At 57.3% G+C, this 25880-nt stretch overlaps 1 protein-coding gene across 1 annotated transcript; it reads right to left on the bottom strand.

Moving 5' to 3' along the window:
• Window positions 1-698: 698 nt before the first annotated feature.
• Window positions 699-3607, bottom strand: GGT6 (gamma-glutamyltransferase 6). The gene is made up of 4 exons (XM_025920411.2): window positions 3352-3607; window positions 2606-2790; window positions 2402-2515; window positions 699-2146 (listed from the first exon to the last, which is right to left on the bottom strand). The coding sequence occupies exons 1-4, from the start codon at window positions 3495-3497 to the stop codon at window positions 1116-1118; spliced, it is 1476 nt and encodes a 491-aa protein (XP_025776196.1). The 5' UTR covers window positions 3498-3607; the 3' UTR covers window positions 699-1115.
• Window positions 3608-25880: the final 22273 nt, after the last annotated feature.

Below are 25880 nucleotides of genomic sequence, written 5' to 3' on the forward strand. Positions count from 1 at the left end.
GATTGTTCTGTGGCTATGTGGGGAATGGATTGTCGGATTGCCGAGGGAGAAGCAGGAAGAACCGTTAGAGACAGACCGCAGTGTAATATGAAATGAGGTCAGATTCCAGCTAATTTGGAGCTGGTAAGGAGGGATGGATGTGGGGGAGCAGAAAAGACAGCGATGCCAGGTTTGGGGCTAAAATAGCTGGGTAGATGGTGGTACCATCCACTGAGCTGGGGGAGGATTCTCTTTGCTGATCAAGGGTTCTACAAAATCAGACATAACTTTTCCAAGGGCAGGCGGGAGTACAGAGGGCCTCCCCAGCTTCTGGCCTGGAGAAGCTGTCTCTAGGAGGTTATAGTCCCAAGGGACCCCAGCCCTGGGGGGATGTGGGAGGTAGGCAATGTCAGGGCGAAGCCCCGCCCCGCTCCGTCCCCCAGCCAAATCCCACACCCCAGCTGCGGCCACTTTTGGACCCAGGCCCCTAGGGTATCTCCTGTTCCTCATCTCAACCCCTGCTGCCTGTCTTGGAAAATGAGATGAAAACATGGTGCCCCAGGGGGCCCGAGGTGAGCAGAGCAGGGGAAAGCTGAAAGGCAGGGCCCAGCCTCTGCCTGTCTGGGTGCAGGTCAGCTGTGCTGCCCAAGGGGGAAGCCGCCACACCGAACACTTCACAGGCTGATGGGAAACTAAGAACAGGAATGGCACAAGGCATCCAGGAGACTTGATCTTTATTTTGTTTCCAGCCCCGTTGACACAGATCAGCAGAGGGTGGCCTGAAGGGAAGGACAGAGAGGCCAGCAGTACCCCGGACTCTGCCAGCCTTGCCCGTGGGGCCTGGAGCCAAGGCAGGGGCTTGGCGTCTTTCTACCTGTCCTTCTCAGGGCTGGATCTGAACTCAGGGTTGGCCCCGGGGCCTGGGGCTCTTTCCTCATTGTCCTTGGGTTCCTTAACTGAAAAAAAAAGAGCCAGAACTCCAGTCCAGGTAACTAACTCCAGTCCAGGCCAGAGGTTGTGGGCCTGAGCTGGCAGTGTGCTCTGTATGCACTTCATCACTGCTGGGCCTGCTCTGTCCCTGCCTCCAGGCTGGAGACCCCCACCCGGTCCACGCCCTGCTGGCCACTGCCCCACACTTAGAAGCCCTGGAAGGTGCAGCAGCCACTGGGGACACTGGAGACGTGAGCATGCTCTGCGTGAGCAGCTACCTGGAGCAGGGTCCCTTGACCACAAATGCTAGGGCTCTGTGTTGGTCCCTGCTGCTGCTGCTGGGCCTGGGCTTGGGGCCCCACCAGGCGACTGAGCAGGGCACGAGTCGTGACTCTGGCCACTACGGGGTTTCCTGAAGCCACCAGCCCCAACACATCAGCCTCTGTGTCATCAGAGCCACCATGGAGGACGAGGGGGCAAGCCCAGCCCCCACTTGCAGACTCGGCCACCAGGTCGCTCAGCAGAACCCCGGTGCTTGGGGACAGATGTCCAGAGCCAAAGGAGCTGTTGAGTGAGGAGGTGAGGAGGAGCACAGAGCCGCTGCTGTCTATAGTGGCCAGGACGCCGCTCCCGGGGGTCACGGGCGCTCGTGGGACTAACAGGCAGGGGTCAGGGCTGGGCCCTCCAGAGCGCAAGGCCGCCTCCACCCTCGCCAGCAGTTCTGGGCCAGCTGAGGGGCTGGGGGTGGTGGACAGGATGCCCTGGGGCATAGGTAGCTGCAGGGCTGGCTCCAGGGTGGGCCCGGGCCCAGGCGAGGGTCCCCGCAGCCCCAGGTCTCTGGCCAGCAGACTCAGCAGGGCGTCCCCGGCAAGGTCTGGGGTGGGGGCCACTGCCGCCCCGCGTAGCACGGCGGCCAGTTTGGGGTTGGTGGCGCGGGCCCCGGGGCCCAGCGGGGTCCCGTCGGCGTGGCAGAGCAGTGGACAGAGGCCCTCCGTGCTCCGGGCGGCCAGGGCCCCGGCCAGGGCTGTATCCACCAGGAAGCCGTCTTGAGCCAGCGAGGCCGGGCCCACCAGCAGGCGTGGCCAGGGCAGGCGGCCGAAGTGTGCGTGCAGCAGGTGCAGGGCCGGCAGAGCGGACGGCAGCCCCAGGCCGGGGGCCAGCGTCCGGGCCGGACCTGGCGTCAGGGCAGTGGAACTGCCCGAGGTGCTATTGTGGAAGAGGCCCCAGAACGTGGCACCTGAAGGAGAAGAAGGGGTCACACGGGAGTCAGGGCACGGGGGTCAGGGGGACTCGGTAGCCCGGGTGAAGGGTCACGGACTCGGCCTGAGGTCAGGAGTTGCTCACTAGGCCTGGAGACGGGGGTCAAGACCACACGGACGTGGGAGCAGGGGCCACGATCCAGGGTTGGGGCTACCGCCTGAGTCCTAGGTCCTGCCACTAAGCAGCCCCGAGGTCAGGGCCCAAGAGCAGACCTGGGCTGTGGGTCACTGACCTAGCCCCGTGGCGTGAGGGTGTACCACCGCCAGGCACAAAGCAGCTCCCACTCCGGCGTCCACAACGTTGCCCCCGGCGACGAGCAGCTCTCGGCCCAGGTGGGAGCACGTGGCTGCAGCAAGAGGAGACCGTCAGGGGGGCGGCTGTCCCGGGACCGTGACCCCGGCCCGTCCCCCCTCCCCCAGCGGCTCCCCGCTCTGACCTGCAGGGCTGACGACGCCCCCGTGGTGGTACACGCCGGGGTGGTGGGAGTGCCCGCTGGGAGGAGGGGCCGCAGAGCCGCTGCTGGCGTGGAGCTGCCTGACCGCCAGGGAGAAGCCAACGGCCAGGAGTAGCAGGGCTGCGACCAGGCGGGCCGAGGCCCCGGGCAGCCCACTGGCCTCGTCCCTGCAGAGAAGGGTGTCCTGAGCCAGGACCGGGGCGGGAGGGCCACCAAGAGCCCCGAGAGGACCCAGGGGACGTTTCCCCAAAACTTGGTCTTACTTGTGTGAGGACTACAGTTTTGCCAAGGAGAAAGGCCTCCTGGTAGAGGGCGTGGACGAGACACGGTGATTGGAAGGAGCTAGGGGACACCGAGGACAGCTAGGGAGGGAGCCCCTGGGGAGGAGGTTGGAGAGGCAGGAGGGAGGCCGCAGGTGGGCTTGGCTGGGTGGGGAGCGGGGCCTAGTTGGGTGCGGCCCGGATCCAACCTGCCTGGCAGGTGCACCAGGAGTGGGGGCTGGGAGCTCTTGGCAGAGCAGCTGGCCGGGCCGGCCTCGTACAGATGTCCCTTCGGAGGCCAGGTATGGGGCCGCAGCTCCACTCCTCCCCTGTTCACCCAGAAACTTCCTGGAGCCGAGCCAGGCGTGGGGCGGTCCGACACCTGCCCCCACCTTAGGGGCTCCAGAGGGAGGGACTTACCAGCCTCAGGCCCGAGTTGCCGGGTGCCCAGACCCCTCCCTGACTCACCTAGAGGAGTCCTGGGGCCTCCGGGGATCAGGAACCACCAGCTCCGAGGTCTCCTCCTCCTCCTCCTCCTCCTCCTGCCCGGACTCCAAGCTTGGATCCCAGAGCTGCAGCTGTCGGTACAGCACGGGCCCTGCTGTGGGTTCCATGGCCCCGCGGAGGCCACCCCAGCCCTCCTGCCTGCCGGCCTTCCCAGCTGAGTCCCGGCCTCGCCTGCGCTTGGCTGGTGGGAGGTGGAGGCAGCCGTGGGGAAGGGTGGTGTGTTTCTAGAACAGGTCTGGGCAGGGCACGGAGCCAGGGAGGCTGCGTGTGAGCCTGCTCCACTAGGGCACGGGGCCTGGGGGCTCTCGCGGCTGGGGAGCCTGTCAGGGGGAGCAGCTCTGTGAGGGGGGGGGGCACAGCCACAGCCCGGAGACCCAGGACCCCCGCCGACCCCTGCCTTTCTGGGGACGCAACCACGGGATCCCCTGGCCTGTTCAGCACTCGGTGTGGCTTGGGTCAGGGCTCAGCCTGTGACTGGGTCCCGGTGTGGACATGTCTGGCCTCTGCTGGGGTCTGCATTTCTCTGTCTGGGGAGGAGCCCCTGGGGCGGGGAAGGGGACTCCCTGGGCGTCATGTGGCTCTTGCCCAGCAGGTGGCACCGCAGACCTCTTGGAGCGGCGGCCTGGCCCCCGAGTTCCCCAGCACCTGTTCCAGGGCAACTTGGCACAGCCGGGAAGGTGCTGCGGGAGCGCGGTGGACCCCAGCCTCGGCTCTCAAGTCACCTGGGCTGACCAGTCTCCCGTGACCACTTCAGACTCCATCTCCCCTGCCCCACATCCCGACCCTCCCACGCGCCCAAGCGGGTGACCCTGCCTCCCACCACACGGACCCAAATCCAGGCCCACGGCAGGAGCCCCTCATAGCCACCCCAGCTGCGAACCCACCTGCACTGGGCTCTCTCCTCCCCTCTGCAATGGCAAAGCCAGGCCCTGCCACTGGTTCTGGCCCCCCACTCTTGCCTCCGGCTTCCCCAGAACCCCTCCTCACTGGTTCTTTCTGTCTTGCAGCTCCAGGACCTTCCCCACTGGTTCCTTCTCGATGTTTCAACAGGGTCAAGACCGCAGAGACTCCAACAGACAGGCACTGTAGACACTGCAGCAGTCCCACGCTGGGACGTGTCACACCCGCCCTCTGGGTAGAGCGAGCCGTGTGTCCACAAGACTGAACGCTCTTTGGGTGGATGCGATAGGTCAGATGTATCTTACAAACACGGTGACGGGCCAGAGTCGGGCATGAAGGAGCACGTTCTATCTGCTTCCGTGACATAAAGGGCAGGAACACATAAAAGGAGCTGTGACCACCACAGGGCAGGCGGTGACTGGGGGAGGCAGGACAGGGGCCGCTGGGATCTGGGACGTTGGTGACGATCCGTCTCTTAATCTCAGTTGCTTACCCAACGGTGCCGATGGGGGAGATGCATCCTGTTCTCCATGCAGGACACACGCATTTTTCTGGAAGCATATTTTATTTATTATTATTATTTTTTAATGTTTATTTATTTTTGAAAGAGAAAGGCAGAGTGCAAGCAGAGGAGGGGCAGAGAAAGAGGGAGACACAGAATCCGAAGCAGGCTCCAGGCTCTGAGCTGTCAGCACAGAGCCCGAGGCAGGGTTTGAACCCACACACTGCGAGATCATGACCCGAGTGGAAATCAAGAGTCGGACATTTAACTGACTGAGTCACCAGAGCGCCCCAAGCTCCTGAAGGTTTTATTTCAACACAAAAGTTTTTTTTTAAAAGCTCAAGTGTTTTTTACATTAAAACAACCACCATAGAAATCATGCTTCAATCCCACACGGTTCTCTGCCACTCCCCCCCTTCTCTGGGCCTTTTCACCAGCAGGCGGAGTGCTCTCTCCCTTTGGCGAGCTGCAGAGTCACCCAAGGGGTTTGTGAAATCAGACTGCCCGTCCCTCCCAGGGATTCTGACTTTGTAGGTCTGGGGTAGGGCCCAGGAATCTGCCTTCCGAACGCCCAGGTGATCCCTTGACGATGCTCCGAGAAGCATCGATCTACAAAGAACCACGCACAGCGGCTGCCTCCACTCCCTCGCCTCGGCTCCCTCGAAGCCAGTTTCCGGGGTGTCTGATTTCTCCGGCCAATAAAAAGCCAACCAACCAAATGGAGACACCGGCAGAGGGAGGCCACCTTTCAGTTTTGCCAAGGCTGTGGAGCGCTCACAAAGACCATCGGCTCTCCTTTCTCAGGGAAGGTTATAATCTCAGAATGAAGATGGGTCCCGCCCAAGAAGGGGCAGTGGGGAACCGTCCGAGCTTGTGCGGCCCCCATGTCCTGCTCCACCTCAGCCTGGGCCCCTGTGAACTGACATTTCTGCTCTTACAACTAGGCCCCGATGAGCTCTTTGGGACCCCCACTTCCCCCGATTGGGTCCCGGGACCCTTCCTGATGTGGTCTTTCTCACTCCAGAGGCTCTGGGCTTGGACAGCACTGCCCCGGCTCCCCCACCCCACCCCACCCCACCCCGAGACACCCGTCAGCCAAGCTCCAGTTAGATGCTAGGCAGGCTCTGGCGATGGGTGGTGGTCAGGCCAGGTGGCTCCCTGGGCTGACAGGCTGTTTCTGTGGGGGCTGGGAGTGGGGTCGGCTTCAGGAGACCTGGATCCAGTCCGGTCTCTGCCACTGACTTGCCACGTGACCGCAGGCAAGTGGTTTGACCGCTGGGAGTCTTGACTCCACTTGAAAATAGGAGTCACGACATCTCTCCTCCCAGAGCTGAGGTGTGAATTGAACGAGGAAATACACTGAAAGCATTTAGGCCAGTGCCTGGTATGAAGTAGCCCCTTCAGAAACATGGGTTCCTTCCCAGGATAGTGTGATTTACAGTAAGAAATACACGTTTGGTCATCCTGTTCCCGCCCAGAGCTCCTAAAACCACTGGAATCTCCTAGATGCCAGAGAGCCCTCAAGATGCCTTTTGTTAATGAGGTGGCATCTGGACCCCACCCAAGGGGGGGCCGTGGCCAGGAGCAGGCCGCACGTGACCAGAGGCTGGCACCTCCAGTCCCACCCCCCGACCTCTGGGGACCCACGAGGGGCGGCAGGTCCCGTCGGTCGCCGGTGGCCAATGACCCGATGAGCCGTGCGGTTCGGCGAAGCCTCCAGGAAAACCCCAGAGGACGGGGCTCAGAGAACTTTTACAAGAAGCTGGTGAGGCAGGGAGTGCGGTGTTTCCCCGGGTTCTGGAGGCCGCCCCAGCGGACGGCAGGACCCGAGGAGAGGGCCGTGGGGACCTCTGACCCATAGCCGGTCGGTCAGAAGTACAGCCGACAGCCTGGCCTTGCACTTGGCCCCTCCGGTGGGGCGCGGTGGGGGGGTGGGCCGTCTCGTAGGACCGAACCCTTAGCCCGTGGACTCTGACACTCTTTCCGGGTACGTGGGGTCAGAAAGGATTGGAGGGGCAGGAGAACGGCTTGGGTGTGGGAACCCGCCCCTGCCCTATGGGAATTGGGTCCAGGAAGCAATGTACTTCCTCTCTGCTTTAGGACCTCAATCTCACAATGCAGAAATGGTCTGGAGGATTCACACCCAGCAATGCCCCCCAGCGCCCCCCTCCCCCTCCACGGACGGCTTAAGGGCTGAAGTACAGGACTGGAGACTCATCAACTCGAGCTCTTAGCGTTAGCTGCACATTAGAATCTGCTGGTGAGCTTTAACAACGCCTAATACCTGGGCAGACCGATTAACTAATTAAACCGGAATCTTTAGGTTGGTGATTAATCAGTATTTTTTTGTAGTCGTCCGGGTGTTTTGATGTGTAGTAACAGTTGCGAACGGCTGCCTTTCCTAGCCGTCTGCTAGCGACTTTTGCAAGGGGCAACCCTCTCCATCTCTTAAAAGCTTTAATTTAAATTCCAGTCAGTTAACATACAATGTAAGATTAGTTTCAGGTGTAGAGTTTGGTGGTTCAACACTTCCTTACGATACCAGCTGCTTATCACACCCCGGCAATTTGTGAAGGTGCCAATGTCCTGGTGTCCCTCCCCCACCCCCCCCCCCCAGTCAAACGCCAACCAAGTCAGGCCCCCCAAAGACCTGCCACCTGGGATTATGTCCTCACAGACACGTGTATCAGGCGCCTCACAAGCTGGCGGCCGGGAGGGGCTGTTGTCCTTTGGTTTGCCCACACCCCCCAGCGGCGCTGGCTCCTCAGGGTTAATTTCTTAACTGCAATTGAGAAAAACCACACAAGGGGCTCCCGAGGGGCTTGGTTGGTTAAGCGTCAGCTTCGGCTCAGGTCATGATTTCACACTTCACAAGTTTGAGCCCCGCGTCGGGCTCTGTGCTGACAGCTCAGAGCCTGGAGCCTGCTTCACATTCTGTGTCTCCTTCTCTCTCTGCCACTCCCTCACTCGCACTCTGTCTCTCTCTCTCTCTTTCAAAATAAACAAATACATTAAAAAAATTGTTTTAATAAAACAACAAAAAGAAAACTATGCAATGGTCAAATTCATGGAGACAGAGGGTAGAATAGTGGTTACCAGGGCGGGGGAGGGGTACTGGGGAGTCACTGTCTGTGGCTGGGGGGTGGGGGTTGCAGGTAGAGATGATGCAAAGTCCCTGGGGTTGGGTGTCCAGCAATGTTAAGTCTGCTTGGTGCTACTGAACTGTACATTTAAAAATGGCTAAAACGGGACATTTTATGTTAGCTATGTTTTAACCACAATGAAAAATGCAAAAAAAAAAAAAAAAAAAGGATACGCCCTCCCAAAACAAAACGTAAAAGTTCACTCAGAGTTAAAATCCCCTCCCTTGCACCTTCTCCGTCTGTTTTGGGTAGACAGTGCAACAGGGAAACAAGCGTGTGTGCACGTGTGCATGAGACAGACGGAGGATGTGTGTGTGTGTCTGATTTCACTCCTCTCAGACTTGCTCGCCGGCTCACCCCCTAGACTGTTCCTCCAGGGTGGGAAGGGACGGGGGGGGGGGGGGGGGGGGGGGAAGGGGAAGGGGGCGGGGAGAAGGGCAAGAAAGGTCCTCTGATGGACACCGGACTCTGCCTCGGCCGGCACAGAGCGTCTCAGGGCTTGGTGTGTGTATGAAGCTGACTCCTCTGTTTAAGTCGGGCTCTTTCGAAGCCCTTCCCAAACCCGGCAGCCCGCACCACGACCCCCTTGGCAGGTGGCAGGTGGCTGAACCACGTGCGCTCCCCGGCCGCTGCCGCCTGGCTGCTGGGCTGTCAGGGTCTCACCTCCCGCCAGGGGGCGCGCGTGGACAGTCTCCGCGCACCTGGTCCACGGGAGGCAGGCGCCCGGCCCTTCCCCCCAGAGATTTAGGGGTGCCAGCTTCCCATGCGGCGAAGTGTCTTCTCTTTGCTCTCAAAACTACCGTTGGCCGGCAAGTCCGCCATGCGTTCCATTTTTAAAACCAGATTTGTTGAGGCGTCGTGTCCATAAAGTAAAATTCACCGATTTTGACGTATACGGCCGTTTTCCAACATCACCACGATCAAGGTGGACATCTGTGTCACCAGGAAGTTTCCTTGTGGCCCTCAGCCTCACCTTTTGCCTCTGGCCCTCGGCAATCACCGATCTAATCTCTATCCCCACGGGTTCGCCTTTACCAAAGGAATCGTGTTTTGGGGATTCGTGCATTCCCAATGGAATCATACAACATACAATCATTCCTATCTGACTCCTTTCACTTAGCAGAAGCCTTTGAGAAGCACCCGTGTTGTCGCATGTATTAGCATTTTTATTTTTTATTGGTGAGCAGTGTTCATTGCATCTACACACTACAATGTATTCGTTCATTGGTACAGATGGCATCGTTTCCAAAATTTTATTATTGTGAATATAGCTTCTATAAACAATCGTGTGCAAGCCTTTGTGGGGACACATGTTTTCATTCCTCTTAGGTGGATCTAAGAGTGGGATTTCTGGGCCGTAGGGCAAGCGTATGGCTGACTCAAGAAACTACCACCCTACCTTCCAAGGTCACTGCTCCGTTTTGCATTCCCATCAGCAAGGAATGGGAATTCCAGTTGGTAACACTTGGTATCGTCAGTTTTAATTTTTAAAAAAAATCTTTAAATGTTCATTTACTTTTGAAAGAGAGACAGAGTGAGAGTGGGAGAGGGGCAGAGAGAGAGAGGGAGACACAGAACCGGAAGCAGGCTCCGGGCTCTGAGCTGTCAGCCCAGAGCCCGCCGCGGGGCTCCAACTCACAAGCTGTGAGATCATGACCTGAGCCGAAGTTGGACGCCCCGGTATCACCTTTAAAAACTTTTAGCTACTCTAGTGTGTGTGTAGGCATAGTGGTATCTCATTGTGGTTTTAACTTGCATTTTCCTAAAGTCTAACATTGTTGCCGTCATTTTATTTGGTCATTGTCCCTTCAAATGTCTTCTTTGGTGAAGTGTCTGTTCAAATCTTTCGCCTGTTAAAAAAATAAGGTATGATTGAATTTTAAGAATTCCTCGTACATTCTAGACACAAGTCTAAATAAGTGAACTAATGTGTTTTGCAAATGTTTTCTGTGGCTTGCCTTTCCATATTTTATTTATTTAAAGTTTATTTATTAATTTTTGAGAGAGAGTGAGAGAGAGCAAGCACAGGCCAAGGAGGGGCAAAGAGAGAGAGGGAGACACAAAATCTGTGTTTTTTTTGTTTTTTTAAATTAATTAATTTATTTATAAACATTTATTTATTTTTGAGACAGAGACAGAGCATGAACGGGGGGGAAGGTCAGAGAGAGGGAGACACAGAATCCGAAACAGGCTCCAGGCTCTGAACTGTCAGCACAGAGCCTGACACAGGGCTCAAACTCATGGACCGCGAGATCATGACCTGAGCCAAAGTCGGTCACCCAACCAACTGAGCCACCCAGGCGCCCCAAGGGAGACACAAAATCTGAAGCAGCTCCAGGCTCCGAGCTGTTAGCACAGAGCCTGACACAGGGCTTGAACCTATGAACCACAAGATCATGACCTGAGCCGAAGTCCACCATTCAACTGACTGAGCCATCTGGGGGGGGGGGGGGGGGGGGCTAACCTCGAGCATTTTTTCTGCTATTTTTCTGCAAGTTTTCTGCTATTTCAAATGGTATTTTTAAAAATCCCAGTGTCCTACTCAGGTCTTGCTGTTGTAAAGAAATTCAATTGATTTTTTTATATTGACCTTTCCTTGCATCCTAAGACCTTGCTAAGCTTGTCTATTAGTTACACTGGTTTCTTTGCAGACTGCTTAACGTTTTTGACTTGGACACTCATGTTTTGTGAACAGAATTTTACTTCATATCCAATATGCCTTTTCTTCCTTGTCTATTGAACTGGCTAAGACTCCTGGCACAATTGTCAACGGAGGGGATGAGACAAGACACCCTGGTCTGTTCTCCCCTAATCTTTGGAGAGACACATCCAGCCTTTTATGGTCAAGTCTGGTGTTAGTTCCAGGTTTGTCTTGGCTGAGCTTTGTAAGGTTGAGCAAATTCCTAGTTTACCAAGAGGCTTTTAAAAACTCGTTAATCATTCGTGGGTGTTGTGCTTTATCAAATGGTTTTTCTGTATCTGTTGACATAATCCTGTAGTTCTTCTGGTTGGCGCTGTTAATTTGGATTATATTGATTAATTTTCTTTTCTTTTTTTTTTTAATTTTTTTCAACGTTTATTTATTTTTGGGACAGAGAGAGACAGAGCATGAACGGGGGAGGGGCAGAGAGAGAAGGAGACACAGAATCGGAAACAGGTTCCAGGCTCTGAGCCATCAGCCCAGAGCCTGACGCGGGGCTCGAACTCTCAGACCGCGAGATCGTGACCTGGCTGAAGTCGGACGCTTAACCGACTGCGCCACCCAGGTGCCCCAATATATTGATTAATTTTCAAAAGCTAAACCAAGCTTGCATTCCGGCATAAACCCCTGATGACCGCGATGCATTGTCTTGTTGTGTATTTCTGGATTTGATTGGCTCAAATTCTGTAAAGGATTTTGCATCTATGTGCATAGAGAATATTATTCTGTGTTTTTTTTTTTTTTTTTGTAATTTTCGTATCTGTTTTTAGTATTGGGAAAAAACAGGCCAGAAGCTGGTGCTTTTTTTAAAAATTTTCCTTAATTTCGGGGCACCTGAGTGGCTCATTGGTTGAGTGTCCAACTCCTGATTCTGGCTCAGGTCATGATCTCAGGGTTGTGGGATGGACCCCTGCATGGGGCTATGTGATGATGGTGGAGACTGCTTGAGATTCTCTCTCTCTCTCTCTCTGACCCTCTCGCCTGTTTATGGCATCTTCTGTCTCCAAAGTAAGTAAGTAAGTAAATGAATGAATGATTCCTTAATTTCTTAAATGTTTCTTTTAACCTTTCCTGCTGAAATGTTTGGTAGAAATCATCAGTAATTTATGCCTGGAGCTTTCTTAGTAAGAAGGGTTAGCTATCCTTTTTGAGTGAGTTTTGATGCTTTGTGTTTTTGAGGGATTTACGCACTTCACTTAGTCAAGTTTATTGGCCTGAAGCAGTTCGCAGTATCCCCTCATCATCCTCGTGTCTGTAGGGTCTGTAAGATGTCCTCTGTTTCACTCCTGACGATTCATGTGTTCCCCCCCCCATCAGTCTGCCTAGAGTTTCCCTCTCTCCCCCCATTTTATAGGTCATTTCAAGGAATCGGCTTTTGGATTAATTTCTGGCATAATTGACTTTACTGTGTTTCTGTCTTCCACTTAATTAAATTCTGCTGTTCTATTGATGATTTTCTTCTGCTTATTTCAGGCTTGACTTCCTCCCCTTACTTCCTCTTCTGACTTCTCCCGGGTCAAACTAATATCATTCATGATTCCGCTTTTGTCTCTTGCTAGATTATCGACTCTGGCTTTTTGTTTGCTGTTTCCCTGATTGTTTAGGGCTTGTGCTACTGCATTGTGACTGCCGCAGCCCATTGTCACCACTATAGGGGTGACTCTGTGCCATTTCACGTCTCGTGGGAACCCAAAGCATGAGCTGGGGCAGCGGAAGACCCCGCCTTTCCGAGATCACTGTCCTTTGTCACCTGACACCAGGTGTCTTGATGTCTTGTCTGTGTTTAGATCATTTTGGTAAGAGGGACAATTCAGTCTGTCATTCCGCCTTGGCTACAGGTGGCATCTCCTTGACTTCTTTTGAGATTTTTCTTTTTTTTTTTTTTTTTTTTTAAGCAATTTGTGATGTGGGTTGGTGTGACTTTCTTTGTTTCTCTGCTTGGATTTTGTTGGGATTCTTGGATCTATGGGTTGGTCATCATCGTCTCATTTGGAAAATTTTAAGCCGTGATGTATTGACATATTTTCCATTGTCGTCCCCCGACTTTCTCCCCTCCCGGGACTGCAGCTACGCCTATGCTGGGCCCCTTGATGCTGCCCCACGGCCCGCAGTGACTCTGTTGACATCTTCCTCCACGGCCTTTCTCTCCGGGTTGATTTCCGGTAGCTACACTGCATTTCCTTCAGACCCACAGACCCGTTCTCCAGGAAAATCTCATCTGGTCCCCGCCCCACCTAGTGTGTTTTCATTTTGGGGGTGGTGTTCTCCAGCTCCAGAAATTTCACTTCAGTCCCTTTGGTATGTCTTCCATTTCTCTCCTCGTCACGTCCAACTCCTCCTCCGTTATACCTGTTAGATTTAAAACAGCCGTTGCAAAGTCGTTATCTGCGGATTCCATCATCCCAACGTTTCCAGGTCTGTTTCTAGGAATTGGTTTTTCTCCTACGTATGGGTCAGTCTGGTGATTTTTTTGTCTTTTTTTTTTTTTAAGTGTATTTGTTTTGAGAGAGAGAGAGAGAGAGAGAGTAAATGGGTGAGGAGCAGAGAGAGGGAGAGAGAGAGAATCCCAAGCTGGCTCCACACTGTCAGCTTGAAGCCCGACGTGGGGCTCGAAATGACCTGCACCCAAGTCAGACACTCAACCGAGCGAGCCCCAGGTCTGGGGCCCCAGGGGCCCCAGGTCTGGTGATTTTCTAGTAGAGCTGAGTATTCTGAATTTTATGCTGTTGAGTGCTGCATTCTATTTTTAAAAAGAATGATGGGGGGCGCCTGGGTGGCTCAGTCGGTTAAGCGTCCGACTTCGGCTCAGGTCACGATCTCACAGTCCGTGAGCTCGAGCCCCACGTCGGGCTCTGTGCTGACAGCTCAGAGCTTGGAGCCTGTTTCGGATTCTGTGTCTCCCTCTCTCTCTGACCCTCCCCGTTCATGCTCTGTCTCTCTCTGTCTCAAAAATAAATACACGTTAAAAAAATTTTAAAAAGAATGATGGGTTTTGTTCGGGCTCAGAGCCTCACATGGGGCTTGATCCCACGAACCATGAGATCATGACCTGAGCTGAAGTCAACAGTCAGACACTCAACCGACCGAGCCACCCAGACGCCCCTACCTCACGTCCCCTTGATAGTAGACACCCGAAGACGTGTAAGGTGAGAGCTCGTTGTGGTTTTGATTTGCATTTCTCGGCTCATCGGCGATGTCGATGTCGAGCACCTTTCAATGTGCCTATTGGCCATTTGCATGTCTGCTTCGGGAAAACGTCTATTCAGGTCCTCTGTCCACTTTTATGTGTTATTTCCTTCTTTGATACTGAGCTGTGAGTTCCTTATATATTCTGGGCACTAGCCCCTTGTTAGGCACGTGGCTTGCAAGTATTTTCTGCCATTCTCGACTGTCTTTTCATGCTGAAGGGCATGCCCCTTCTGAAGACTCTCCCCATGCTCGACGTATCGTGAGGTCTCTCCATTCCAACGGAGGAAGCGGGGACGGCCCCGCCCCTGCGTGAGCCCCACACGTTGCTTGGCCCGGCTGCCTCGTGGCGCTTCTCTCCCTAGCCTTGGGTGGTTTCCTCTCACCTGTGAGCCGTCAGTTCTCGGCCCAAACCTCCTGGAGCCCCCCTGCAGACAGCTGCGTCTGTCTCCGGAGGCCCCTTCCTCCTGTTGCCTCCACATGGCCTCTGTTGCCTTGGCTCAGTGAGACTGTGGGCTGCTTTTGGGCCCCGCTGCCACAGGGCCGAGGGCGTTCACACTGCGTGTCCTCCCGTCCCGGGGGTCACAGCCCACGTGTCCTCCCGTCCCGGGGTCATACGGGTCACAGTCTGTGCTGCCTGTAGAAAGTACGTTTTCTGTCTTTTCTCCTGGCTTCTACTTGCTCACGGCAGGAGGGCGCCCTTCCTGGGGCAGAAGGGGAAGTCCTCCCTCCTAGACTTTTGAGGATCAGGTCAGAGAACAGTGTACCGTGTTCTCTAAGTTACCCCCGTTCCCGGATCAGCGGACGGTTTACTGACTGACTCAGAGATCCCGGTGAACCTGCTTTCCATCGGCGGGGGTAGGGGGTGGGGGACAGGACGCCCCCACCTCTTTCCCTCTGTTTGGGGGGAATAGGACGCCCCCACCTCTTTCCCTCTGCTGGGGGGGGGCAGGACGCCCCCACCTCTTGAGAGGGGTTGGAACCGCTTCTCTCCTGAGAAGTGATATCTCTGATTATTTCTAATTGCTCTCAGCTTCTCCAACCTCTTTTGTGACTCGAGGTGGGGTGGTCGGCTCAGGTCCCAAAACTGCTTCTCAAGCACCTCCGGCTTTGGTGGGTGTCCCCACTCTGGAATGCGGGAGTCCTCGGCACCTACCGTCCCGGAGTCTCAGTCAGCACGGAGACATGACCAGTCCTTCTCCCGTATCCTGTTGTACCTGTTTAAACCACTGCAGGCAGGTTTCCTGTCTCCCAACTCATACAAGCCCCAAGAGGAAACTTAGCTCCTGGGATGCACAGAAAATTTTGCCTGGATCAGGGGCCTGGAGCAGGGGCGGCAGAGAGATTCTGCGGGGTGGGGTAGATGTGACGGGCAAGTGTGGGGTGCGCTGGGAGGGAGGGGCCCGGAGAAGAGGATGGGACCCAGGGGGAGTGATTTGAGTGGGTGGGGGGCCCGGAGGGGCTGGGAGGGTTGGGGGAAATCAGAGGGACGGGAGAGCTGGCTGGGCTGCTGGGCTCGAAGCGGAGGCAGGGAACGGTGCCTGCAGAGAAAATCTTTAAACGTGTCCAAATTGTGGCAAAATATACATAGCGTTTACCATTGTGAGCATTTTAAAGTGTGCCGCTGGGTGGCATTAAACAGGTTCACAACGTTGTGCAACCAACCCCACCGCCCCTGGGCCTCGCTCATCTCCCCAAACAGAAACCGTCACACGGTAACCAGCCCTAGTCGTGGCCGTTTGTCCTGTCTGCTGGTGGAGGTGTGGGCGGCTCGGGGTCCGGGGGGGTCTGGGGGCTGAGAGGAGTTTGGGGGAGTTGGTGGCTGGGGCTGGCCATGTTGATAAATCGCAGGCCTCCCGCAAACAGGGCCCTCTGGTCCTGACCGTGAGCACCTGCGCAGCAGCCCCTGGGACTGGGACCCTCGCCCGGCTGGACCTAGAGCTCCCTGGCTGCAGGACGGTCCCTGCCCCCACCCACCCTGTCAGCCTGCTGTCATCCTGCTTGGGGTGGAAAGAGAGAGGGGGCCTGGGGGACCCCACCTTTCCTCCTCACTGGGGCTCGGGGAGGCTGGAGGTGCCATCACGTTTTGTTTGTGTTTTACTCGTATCTGGCCACTTGGGAAGCGGTCTGCTCGTGGTCCCGCGTGGGGTGCTGGATAGAGTCTCCAGCCTGTGGTCCCGGGTGGGGTGCTGGACACAGTGGGAAAGGGGGGGACGTGGGCGGGACGGGTGCTGAGGATACGGAAGGCTGTCCCGAAGGGTCTGGGGTCTGGAGAGGAGCTGAGGGATAGAAGGGTGCTGGGCTGGGGCTGCAGGGAAGGGGTGAGGGCCTGGTGGGGGGCCAGGGAAGAAGGGGAGGGATGGAAAGGTGGGAGGGGCAGACCGACGCTCCTTCGTCCAGGCTAAGACTCGGCACCGTGATTAATACGGTTTCTGCGGATTCGGCCGCCCCACTTCCAGCCTGAGTCAGGTGCAGGGCTGACTGGAGTCCTGCACTGGGGACCTGGGAAACCCCCCTTCCATCAGGTGTTGTCACAAACCGCGTCCCCCCTTGCTTGACGCCCCCCCCCCCGAATTCGTGCACCAGCACCATGGCCGTCAAGGCCGCCGGGACAGGGAGGGTGGCCGGAAGGCCACTGTGAGTGTATTCCTGAGGCCTCTTGTGGGCAGTCTGGGCTCAGTTCCTGGGGGACCTTGTGAGGCCCTGAGGGGTGGGCAGGACAGGCACCTGCGGCCAGCTCCCATCCCTGCAGGCGGTGACTGCAGACGCCCCGGAGCAGAACGTGAAACACTTGGGAGTGAGGGCCTGTCAGCTGAGCCCTGGGGACAGGAGGGGGGGGGGACGTGGTGGGCAAGGGAGGGACAGACGGACGGGGACAGGGATGGGTCGCCGGCTGCAGCATTGGCTGACACGCGGGACGGTGGGAGTCAGGCCTCCTGACTGCCGGGGAAGCTGTCCCCCCCCAGTTCCTTTCACGTGATGCCCGGAAATGTAGTTGTTACCATTTCTTTCTCTCAAGGTGCTGTGCCCACAGCTCTGTGAAAGCTCGCCGTGCTGCCTTCGTTCCTTCGAAAACGTTATTTTATTCTGATTTTTAGTGTCGCCCGTGAGGACTCTGCGTCGTAATCTTGTTTTCCGGGTCTGGGATTTTTTTTTTTTTTTCCCCTTGATCCTTAATGTTCTGAAGTTTCACTAAAACATGAAATGACCACGGATTTGTTTGTCTGTTATGCTTAGCATGTGATGAAAATTTTTCCGGTCTAAGGACTTTTTTCCCCCTCGTTTTTGGAAAACCCTCTGCCGTCAGTTCTTCTGTAGTTTCTCTCCGTCTGCCCTTCTATGTCTTTGCTCTGGAAACATCTATTTCTGTCTCCTTGTGCCTAGTGTTTTCTGTCGCAGCCTCCTCTCTCTGTCTCTTGGGGCTGCGTCCTTGGTGTTTTCTCAGGTCAGTCTTCGCATCCACGGTGACTCTGCCCCGCTCTGCTCCGGGAAGCTAGCCCACCTTTTGAATTTTTCATCTCCGACTCTAACTCCCCATATTCTGATGGACTTTGTTACCTGACCTGCTCGTGCTTCGTCCTCCCATTGTGGCTTCATGGTTGCCACCCCCTCGGTTTCTTTGAGGGCCTTGCTGATGTCTCCTTTAAAGTGCTTTTCGAGGGGCGCCTGGGTGGCGCAGTCGGTTAAGCGTCCGACTTCAGCCAGGTCACGATCTCGCGGTCCGTGAGTTCGAGCCCCGCGTCAGGCTCTGGGCTGATGGCTCAGAGCCTGGAGCCTGTTTCCGATTCTGTGTCTCCCTCTCTCTCTGCCCCTCCCCCGTTCATGCTCTGTCTCTCTCTGTCCCCAAAAAAATAAATAAACATTGAAAAAAAAAATAAAATAAAGTGCTTTTCGAATTGCTCTAAAACTCGGTTTTCTCAGCTAGCGGTCCTTCCGTTTGGCAGATTTGTTTGCCTCGTCAGGGCTCTGTGATTCCTGGTCATGTGGTCACTCGGAGATGCTATAAAACCCAAGGCCACCTGCTGGCCGCCTTCGTTGGGCTCCCAGTCAGGGTTTCCCCAGAAGTGACTGCTGTGGGCCTGCACGTCATGTGACTGATGCATCTGTGGGACAGTCCCTCAGACCCTGGTGGCTCTGCTGAGCCTTTGGTGTTTGCCAGGGCCCTAAAGGGTGAACGTGCCTGTCTGGTTTATCTTCATTCACAGGTGGTGCTGGTCCCCACGCTGGCCGGGCCGCAGCCCCGTCCAGCTCAGCGCTTATGCCGTGGCCCATACCCCGTCCCCCATGGACTGCCAGCCTCTGCCTCCTGTCTCCTTTCTCTGAAGAACTGGTCTCCATTTCCTATCTACAAACATGTCCTCTCATGTTATTAACTTTCGAAAATCTCACGTCTCGGGTTTGTAGCGGAAGGTTCTAGACATCTTTAAGGAGAAGGCGACCTTGCCACATGTGGCGCAACCACTGGTGACTGAATGTGGTTCCACAGAGGATCTGCAGAATCACACCTGTGGGCTATGTGTCATTCCTTGGCTCGAGCTACACGGCTCACATCAGGCCGTTTGGACCTGCTGGTGACGAGTCTGGCTCAGCCTGGAGCAAAGACGTAAAGGTGGACAGGAGCTGTCCTATTCACTGACAGCCAAGTTTGAAGCATGGATACATATTTGCTGAGCTTATTTAACTCATACGCATGCTCTGTGCCTGACACAAGGGCCTTACAAACAGAGACAATCCTAGGATGCAGAAAGTCTTACCATAATCCCCATTTACAAGTAAGAAAACAGGTACAACAGGTAGTGAGCCATGACTAAGATCCAGAGTCCAGGGCTCTTAGCCAGTCCTGTCTACGTGTGTGTGCGTGTATGCACGTGTGTGCATGAGTGTGCATGTATGTGTGTGTGCAGGCATACGTGCGTGTGCGTACATGGGCCTTGTGTGTGCACGTACTTGTGTGTGCATGTGTGCGCATGTGTGTGTGCAGGCATACGCGTGTGTGTGCTCTTGTATGTGTGTGTGCAGGTGTGCATGTATGTGCATGTGTGTGCGGGCATACGTGAGTGTGCATGCATGGGTGGTTGTGTGCACGTGTGTGCATCTGTGTGCATGTGTGCGCGTGTGTGAGCATGTGCACGTGTGTGTATGTGCATGTGCACGCGTGCACGCTTGTCTGTGTGTGTGCTTGTGTGCAGGCATGCATGTGTGTGTGCATGTGCGTGATTGTATTTGGGTGTGTGCAGGTGTGCATGTGCACACATGGGTGTGTGTGTATGTGCAGGCATGCGTGTGTGTGTGCACTCGTATTTGCATGTGTGCAGGCGTGTGTGTGCATGCATGGGTGCTTGTGTGTGTGCAGGCGTGCATGTGTGTGTGCTTGTGTGTGCGCTCGTATTTGCGTGTGTGCAGGCGTGCGTGTGCATGCATGGGTGCTTGTGTGTGTGCAGGCGTGCATGTGTGTGTGCTTGTGTGTGTGCTCTATTTGCGTGTGTGCAGGCGTGAGTGTGCATGCATGGGTGCTTGTGTGTGCAGGCGTGCATGTGTGTGCTTGTGTGTGCGCTCATATTTGTGTGTGTGCAGGTGTGCATGTGTGTGTGCTTGTATTTGTGTGTGTGCAGGCATGTGTGTGCGTGCATGGGTGCTTGTATGTGTGCAGGCGTGCATGTGTGTGTGCTTGTGTGTGCGCTTGTATTTGCGTGTGTGCAGGCGTGCATGTGCGTGCATGGGTGCTTGTATGTGTGCAGGAGTGCATATGTGTGTGCTTGTGTGTGTGCTCGTATTTACGTGTGTGCAGGTGTGCATGTGCGTGCATGGGTGCTTGTGTGTGTGCAGGCGTGCATGTGTGTGCTTGTGTGTGTGCTCTATTTGCGTGTGTGCTGGCGTGCGTGTCAATGCATGGGTGCTTGGATGTGTGTGCAGGCGTGCATGTGTGTGTGCTCGTATTTGTGTGTGTGCAGGCGTGCATGTGCATGCATGGGTGCTTGTATGGGCATGTGCACTTACGTGCATGCATGTCCGTGCGTGTGTGCATGTGTTTGCACGTGCTTGCTTGCACACAGGGGTGTGAAGTCACACTCTGAGATGGCAGGACTTTCCACAGTGAAGTAGAACGGAGGACAGAGGAGCCTCGACCAGCTCTGCCCACCTCCTCCCCGCCGGTTCAGACTAGCAGCCGGAGGGCATCAAAGAGGCCTGGCTGCAGCAGGGGCGGTGGGTTCTGCCCTCTTCCCCTCTCCCCCTCTTCCTCCATCAGGGAAAATCTGGACAATGGAGAGGAACATGACAACCGCTCATCCTTGGAAGCAAGGGCCGACACACCACCCCATGGCTACCCCCCTCCCAGAGACAGAGGATGGAAAGAGACGTGGGGTTATGAGGGGAGAGCAGAAAATGCAGAGAAACACAGCCGCACAGGGCGCAGAGACAGAGAAATGTACCCAGAGGGCGTCTGAGATGGAAGTCTCTCTGGGGGAGGGGAGAGGTCACCGGCAGGGGTGGCATCTCAAGGCGCTGAGCCCCTGGGGGCCTGGAATCCTTGGGGGTCTGGGACAGAGGGCTGGGCCCTCGTGAGGGGGTGGGGCTGGGGCCGGAGCAGGTGCGCGTGCGTGTGTCTGGTCCCCTCCCTGGCTGCTGGCCTGACGTCCCTGGAGCTGGAGACAGGTGTCCCGCTCCCCCACGTCCTCCTCCTGGACAGGGCCAGCTGGCCCAGCCCCCCAGTGCCAGTGTCATGTTCCAGGCTGTTCCCTGGGGGAACTTTGATCTGGAAAGAATGAGGGTGACCAATCTGGCTGCTGCCCAGGGCCGCGCCGTGCCACTGAGACCTGGCCTGGGCTGCCCCTGCCGCCTTCCTGCCCCAGGACACCAGGCAGTTAATCGGGGCTCAGGGGACACGGCGGGGGGGGGGGTCTTTCTTGCTTCCTTCCCCTCCCTTGTTGTGTCCACCTCGGTTCAGTCACTGGTCCGTGCACCCCCTCTTTCACCCCTGCAGTAGCACTGGCTGATGGAGCTGGGCACGGGGGCAGAAGGATGAGCGAGTCAGGGTCCTGCCCTTTCAGGAACCCCCAGCCCACACCCCAAACAGAGATCATTCCTTAAGACAGAAGCTGCACTTGGGAGGAGGGAGGCAGGGCAGGAGAGAGGGGACGTATTCCAACGGGCACAGTGGGACAGGGAGGGGAGGTGAGTGGGGACCTCAGGGGGGCTTCCCAGAGGAGGTGGCATTTAAGATGCGCTCTGAAGATGTGAAGAATGGAGAGTGGAGGGGGGTCTGCCGGACAGGACCACCAGCAGAAGGGGTGGTTCAGGCAGAGGTGTCAGGACAGGCGTCAGTGCACGAGTGAGTTTTGCGCATTTTACCGGAGGGGCCTTGAATGGCACTCTAAGGCGTTCCCTGTTGGTGGAGGGGGCCCGTGGGTCAGAGGGATGGTTTTGTCAGAGCAAGGGGCCTCTGGGGGCTGGCAGGGGAGGGGGCGAGGAGGTGCCGGCGGGCCCTGAGATCTCCCGTGGACGCCCCGGCCCTAGTGAGTCTCCAGAACGCTCCTGAGGGAGCCGGCTGGTCTACAAACGGCTTCGGCTTGGGCAGGCCCCACACCTCGGCCTGGCCTCCCCACCCCCACTGCTCACTCTGAGCTAGCGGCCTTTGGCTGGGCTGAAAGCGGACACTGGCCAGCCTGCGGGGCCCCTGGGGAAGGCCGAGGAGCCGGGAGCCGTTGCCCTGGACCTCTGGTTCCTCTTGTCCTGGAGGCCACTGAGCCAGGCTCTATAAATAGTCCGGGAAGGGGGGAGGGGAGCGGGCTGAGCAGGGCTGGAGGGGCCAGGCCTTCGGGTGGGAGGTGTGGAGGGGGTGGGGAGAAGGCAGGAGGAGCCCAGAGCTGGAGGCCCGGCTCTGCCCCCAAATGACAACAGCTGGGCCTCTGCCTCGCGGGGTCCTCTGGGCCGGAGCGGCCAGGGTCAGCAGGGCAGAGTGAGTGCCCGCTCAGAGACTCGTGTTATAAAAGGGAGGGGCCTTCCTGGGCGGGTGTCTGGAGGCCTGAGTGTCGGGACAGGAGCTGGGAGGGCTCCAGGGTGCGCTGCCCTAGACACCACTTCCCCAGGGACACAGGGGCCCAGCACAAACAATGGGGGGGGGGCGGTGCTGGCTCTTCCCAGACCTCAGTGTCCCCTCTTGGGGCCGCAGTCCCCAGAGTGCGGGCAGGGAGCTAGGGTGAGCCGGGGAGGCCTCTCCAGGCCGTGCGGCCGGGGCTCAGGGGCTGGGACTCCTGGAGATAGAAAATGTGAGCCCGACTACCTTCTCTGGGTTGGGGGGAGGGGGGAGACAGCTGTCTCCACTGCATGCCCCACACAGCCCCTGCCTCCGTGGGCAGGACCGCAAGCCCCTCCACGCCGGGGCGGATGTGCTTTGTGCTGTGGGCCCCGTGCCCCAGCAGAGGCCCGTGGGAGGGGACCCAGAGGCCCAGCACGGTCCCGGAGGCAGGAAGCACTGCTCAGTGTGGCTGCCTCCCCAAACCAGGGCACCTCTGGCATTTCGTGCGCTGGGGTCTTCAGAGTGGCCCCCGACACCCGGGATCTGCACCTTCTAGAGACCGACTTTCGGGGGCATGGGACACGTATGATGGAGCTCACACAACCACACACATCTGATTAGGTAAGCTTGTGTAGACACAGGACGGACACGCAAGGATATGCACGTGTGCATTAGCGGCCGAGGACACAGCCCAGTGTCAACGTCGGCACGTGTTCTGTAGGCACACACACGTGTGTGCATAAATGTATGCTCACCACCCAGAAGCAAATGCGCAAGAATCCCTCCTGCAGACACGGTACCCTGCAGGCACTTGCGCAGATACAACAGACTCCGCCGTGCCCACACCTCTCCTCTCCACAGACACACCCAACCCGTACGTGCGAGCTTGGTGCGTGCACAGACCCGCCCTCAGATGTACGGGGGTTAGGATGGGCATCGCACACTTCTGTGTGGCTGGCAGAGCGTCCCCTAGGAAGGAGGGATAAAATTTGAGGTTTGGTCGGAGTGACCCGGGGACAGGAGTCCCTTCCCAGCCTCCCAGGGGCCACCGGGCTCTAGGATCAGCCCCCACCGCTGCAGCTTCCAGCAGGCAGAGCCCCATGCACCCCCTCCGGGGTCCTTGCCGGAGACAAGACTCCAAGGCCTGCCCACCTGGGACTTCTGTTCCTGCACAGCATCTACCAGGGTCCCACCTCCCTGTTCGGCTCCGGGGTCCGACAACCAGGCAGGACGAGGGAAACAGAAGCCCCGTGTTGCCACCCATGTGGGTCTCTTATAAGGCAGTGGTTTCCAGGCCGGAGGCTGCCTTCAGGATTTGGGATGAGATGTTTGCCAGGGGCCCCAGGCCTGGAGTGGGTTCTTGTTAGCTGGTTCCCGTTGGGAGCCTGCAGCTGTGGACCCACTTTCACGCACTCCCTGGTCACAAGGCTGGATGGCCAGGCCGGTTAGCTGCCCTGTGAGCTGAGGGCTGCAGGCAGGGTGTGCAGGGCCGATCAGGTCTGGCCTGGCCTGTGACCCTCTAACCTGAGCCATTCCGGGCAGAGGGGCTTGGAGGGATCCCTAGTGCAAAGGCTGATGTGACCCAGCACGTGGGCCGTGGGCCACACCTGTAAGTCCCCAGGACTCGCCATTCCCTCCCACACACCCTCTCTGTGACCCATCCTACCCCCCAGGCACCCAGCCAGCAAGGGGGCCACCCTTGCCCCTCTTCCCTCCCTTTGCCCATTGTCCGTCCACCTAGCATCATCCCTCCTGGCCCTGCTGGCTCACCAGCAAGCCCTCTTTGCCCCGGCGTTCAGTCACCCAGGGTTTCCCGAGCACTTTCCAAGGCCAGTTGTTAATCCCAGTGGAGATGGGTGGAGACAGAGAGACCCTGCTCTCTGAGTACATGTGCACGCGATGCCCATGCACGTGAACCTGGGGTGCAGGGGTGGAGGGGCGGCACCAGCCAGTGGGCAGAGGAGTGTGACGGCTGTCCGTTCCACTTCCTACGTCCTTCCCCCAACCAGTAAGGCTGACTTGACCTGCGATCTCAGGAACTGAGGGGTCAGAAAGGGGGGAAGCAGGCTGGAGGCCGGTGGGTATAGAGCAGGGCTGGGCTGGAGGCAGAGAAGTGGGAGTCATCAGCACTGTTGTAGGGGTGAGTGAGTCTACCCAGGGAGGTGTGGGTAGGGGGCGTGTAGGGGCATGGGGGCTTTGCTCAGGGCCCCAGGGCCCACCATGGTTAAGGGATGAGGGACAGAACAGTCAGTCAGGAAGGTCACTGGGAGGGCGAGGCCGGGAGAGGGAGTTAAGAGAGAGAGGAGGAGGATGTGGTCCTGGGGGTCTACTTCCAGAGAGCCATGGGTGGGGGTGCTGGAGACCTCTGGGGAGCAATGCCAGGGGGTTGGAGCCTCCAGCCAGCCCCAGGAGTAGTGGGGAGCTGCCCACCCTTGGCTGGATGTGGCTGTTGCCCAGGGAGTTGTGTTGGGACCAGCACGCTGGGACAAGTATCAGATCCGGGGACAGGGCCCTGGTTCTGGTCCTGTCTTTGCATTGACTTGCTGTGTGGCCCGGGGCCAGTCCTTCTTCCTCTCGGGGCTTCGGTTTCCCCATCTCAGCTCCGTGACCGACTTCCCTGGCTTCATGGTTTTGGCCCGGCAAGGATGTGATTTTGAGAAGTGACAGGCAGCGGGGCTGGGATGGGCCTGCTTCTGGCCTAGGAAAAGAACAGATCAAGGGCCCAGCCCGCAGTGCAGGGCTCAGAGCCAGGTGAGGGGGAGCCGGAAGCACCAGAGCCCCCGGGACCTGGTGGGAGGTCAGCCTCACCAGCTCCGCTGACATCAGGGCCCGTGAATGTGGAGGGAGTTCAGCCCCATTCATTAGGCAGCGCTTGCCTCCCTCTCGGCCTGGTACAGGGTGGGGGCTGAGCTGGGGGGCGGGGCTGGAGCCCAGCGGCGCCCCTCCCCCCCAGGCTGTCTTAGAGCCCGCTTTGGTCCCACCCCTCCACCCCAGAATCACCCCTTCCCCCCTCCCTGCCCCTGCGCCCCTCTTCTTTGCGCTCCTGGTGTATCTTTCCTCTGCTAGGCTCATCTCCAGTTACCCACTCTGTGGTCTGACTGCTGAGGGAGAGGAGCCAAGGGGGAAGGCCTGATTCTTGTACTGTCTGCCTTCCCAGAACCCACAGTGCCTTCCATCTCTGCCCTCGACAGAGGCCCCACTTCGGCGGCAGACGGAGCCCTGTCCCGCCTGCGGTGGTTCCTCCGAATGTTCTGGTGGATGGGGACAGAGCAGATAACACACCTGAGGTGGGAGCAGGATGTTTCTCTGCCGTCTACTGTCTCCTCCTCCTGTAGGGTTTCAGCCCCAGACACCTGGCCAGCCTGCCTGCTGGAGGATGGCCCGGAAGGCTGGACCCCTCCCCGTGCCCGCCCCCACGAAGCTGCCAGGGGAGGTCACGCCCACATGTACTGTGCCTGTGGGGCCAGGGGTCAGACTGCCTAACGCCTCCCAGGCCTTCCCACATGGCTCTTCCGTGGGTCCTGCAGAAGAATAGAATGGGCTTTTCTGGCTGAGACGGGGTCTCTGATCTCCAGGCTCCCATGGTCAGACCTGCAGGGGCCAGTGTCTCTCCCAGCCTCTATCAAAGGTTCTACCCGGAGAAAGAATGCAGGGAGTGGTTTGGCTCACTCTGTGCCGACGGCTTCTTGGAACACACACTCACACACACTCACACACACATGCAACACGCACGCCTTTTGGCACTTGACTTTCTCATGAAATAATTGCTGGAAGGCTCCTTGGATTAGGTAACCCAGCGTTCCTTCCTGTCCCCACGGTGGAGGGGAGCACGGGGAGGGGTGGGGGGTGGAGGGATTGGCTCTCAGCATCTGAGCATCTGGGCAGTGTGGACCAGTCCGGGAGGTCTGTGGCTCCAGATTTGTCTGAATGCCTAACACGACAGGAACAAGCCCTTCGGACCTCGTGCTCCTGAGGTCATCTGGTTGTGCCTGCCCAGGCACTGGGCCTCCTTCAGGTGGGCCTGGCCTGGTAAGGAGAAGC

The sequence above is a fragment of the Puma concolor genome, chromosome E1 (assembly GCF_028749965.1).
Source record: "Puma concolor isolate L17-30 chromosome E1, mPumCon1.1.hap2, whole genome shotgun sequence".
Classification (NCBI taxonomy): Eukaryota; Metazoa; Chordata; class Mammalia; order Carnivora; family Felidae; genus Puma; species Puma concolor.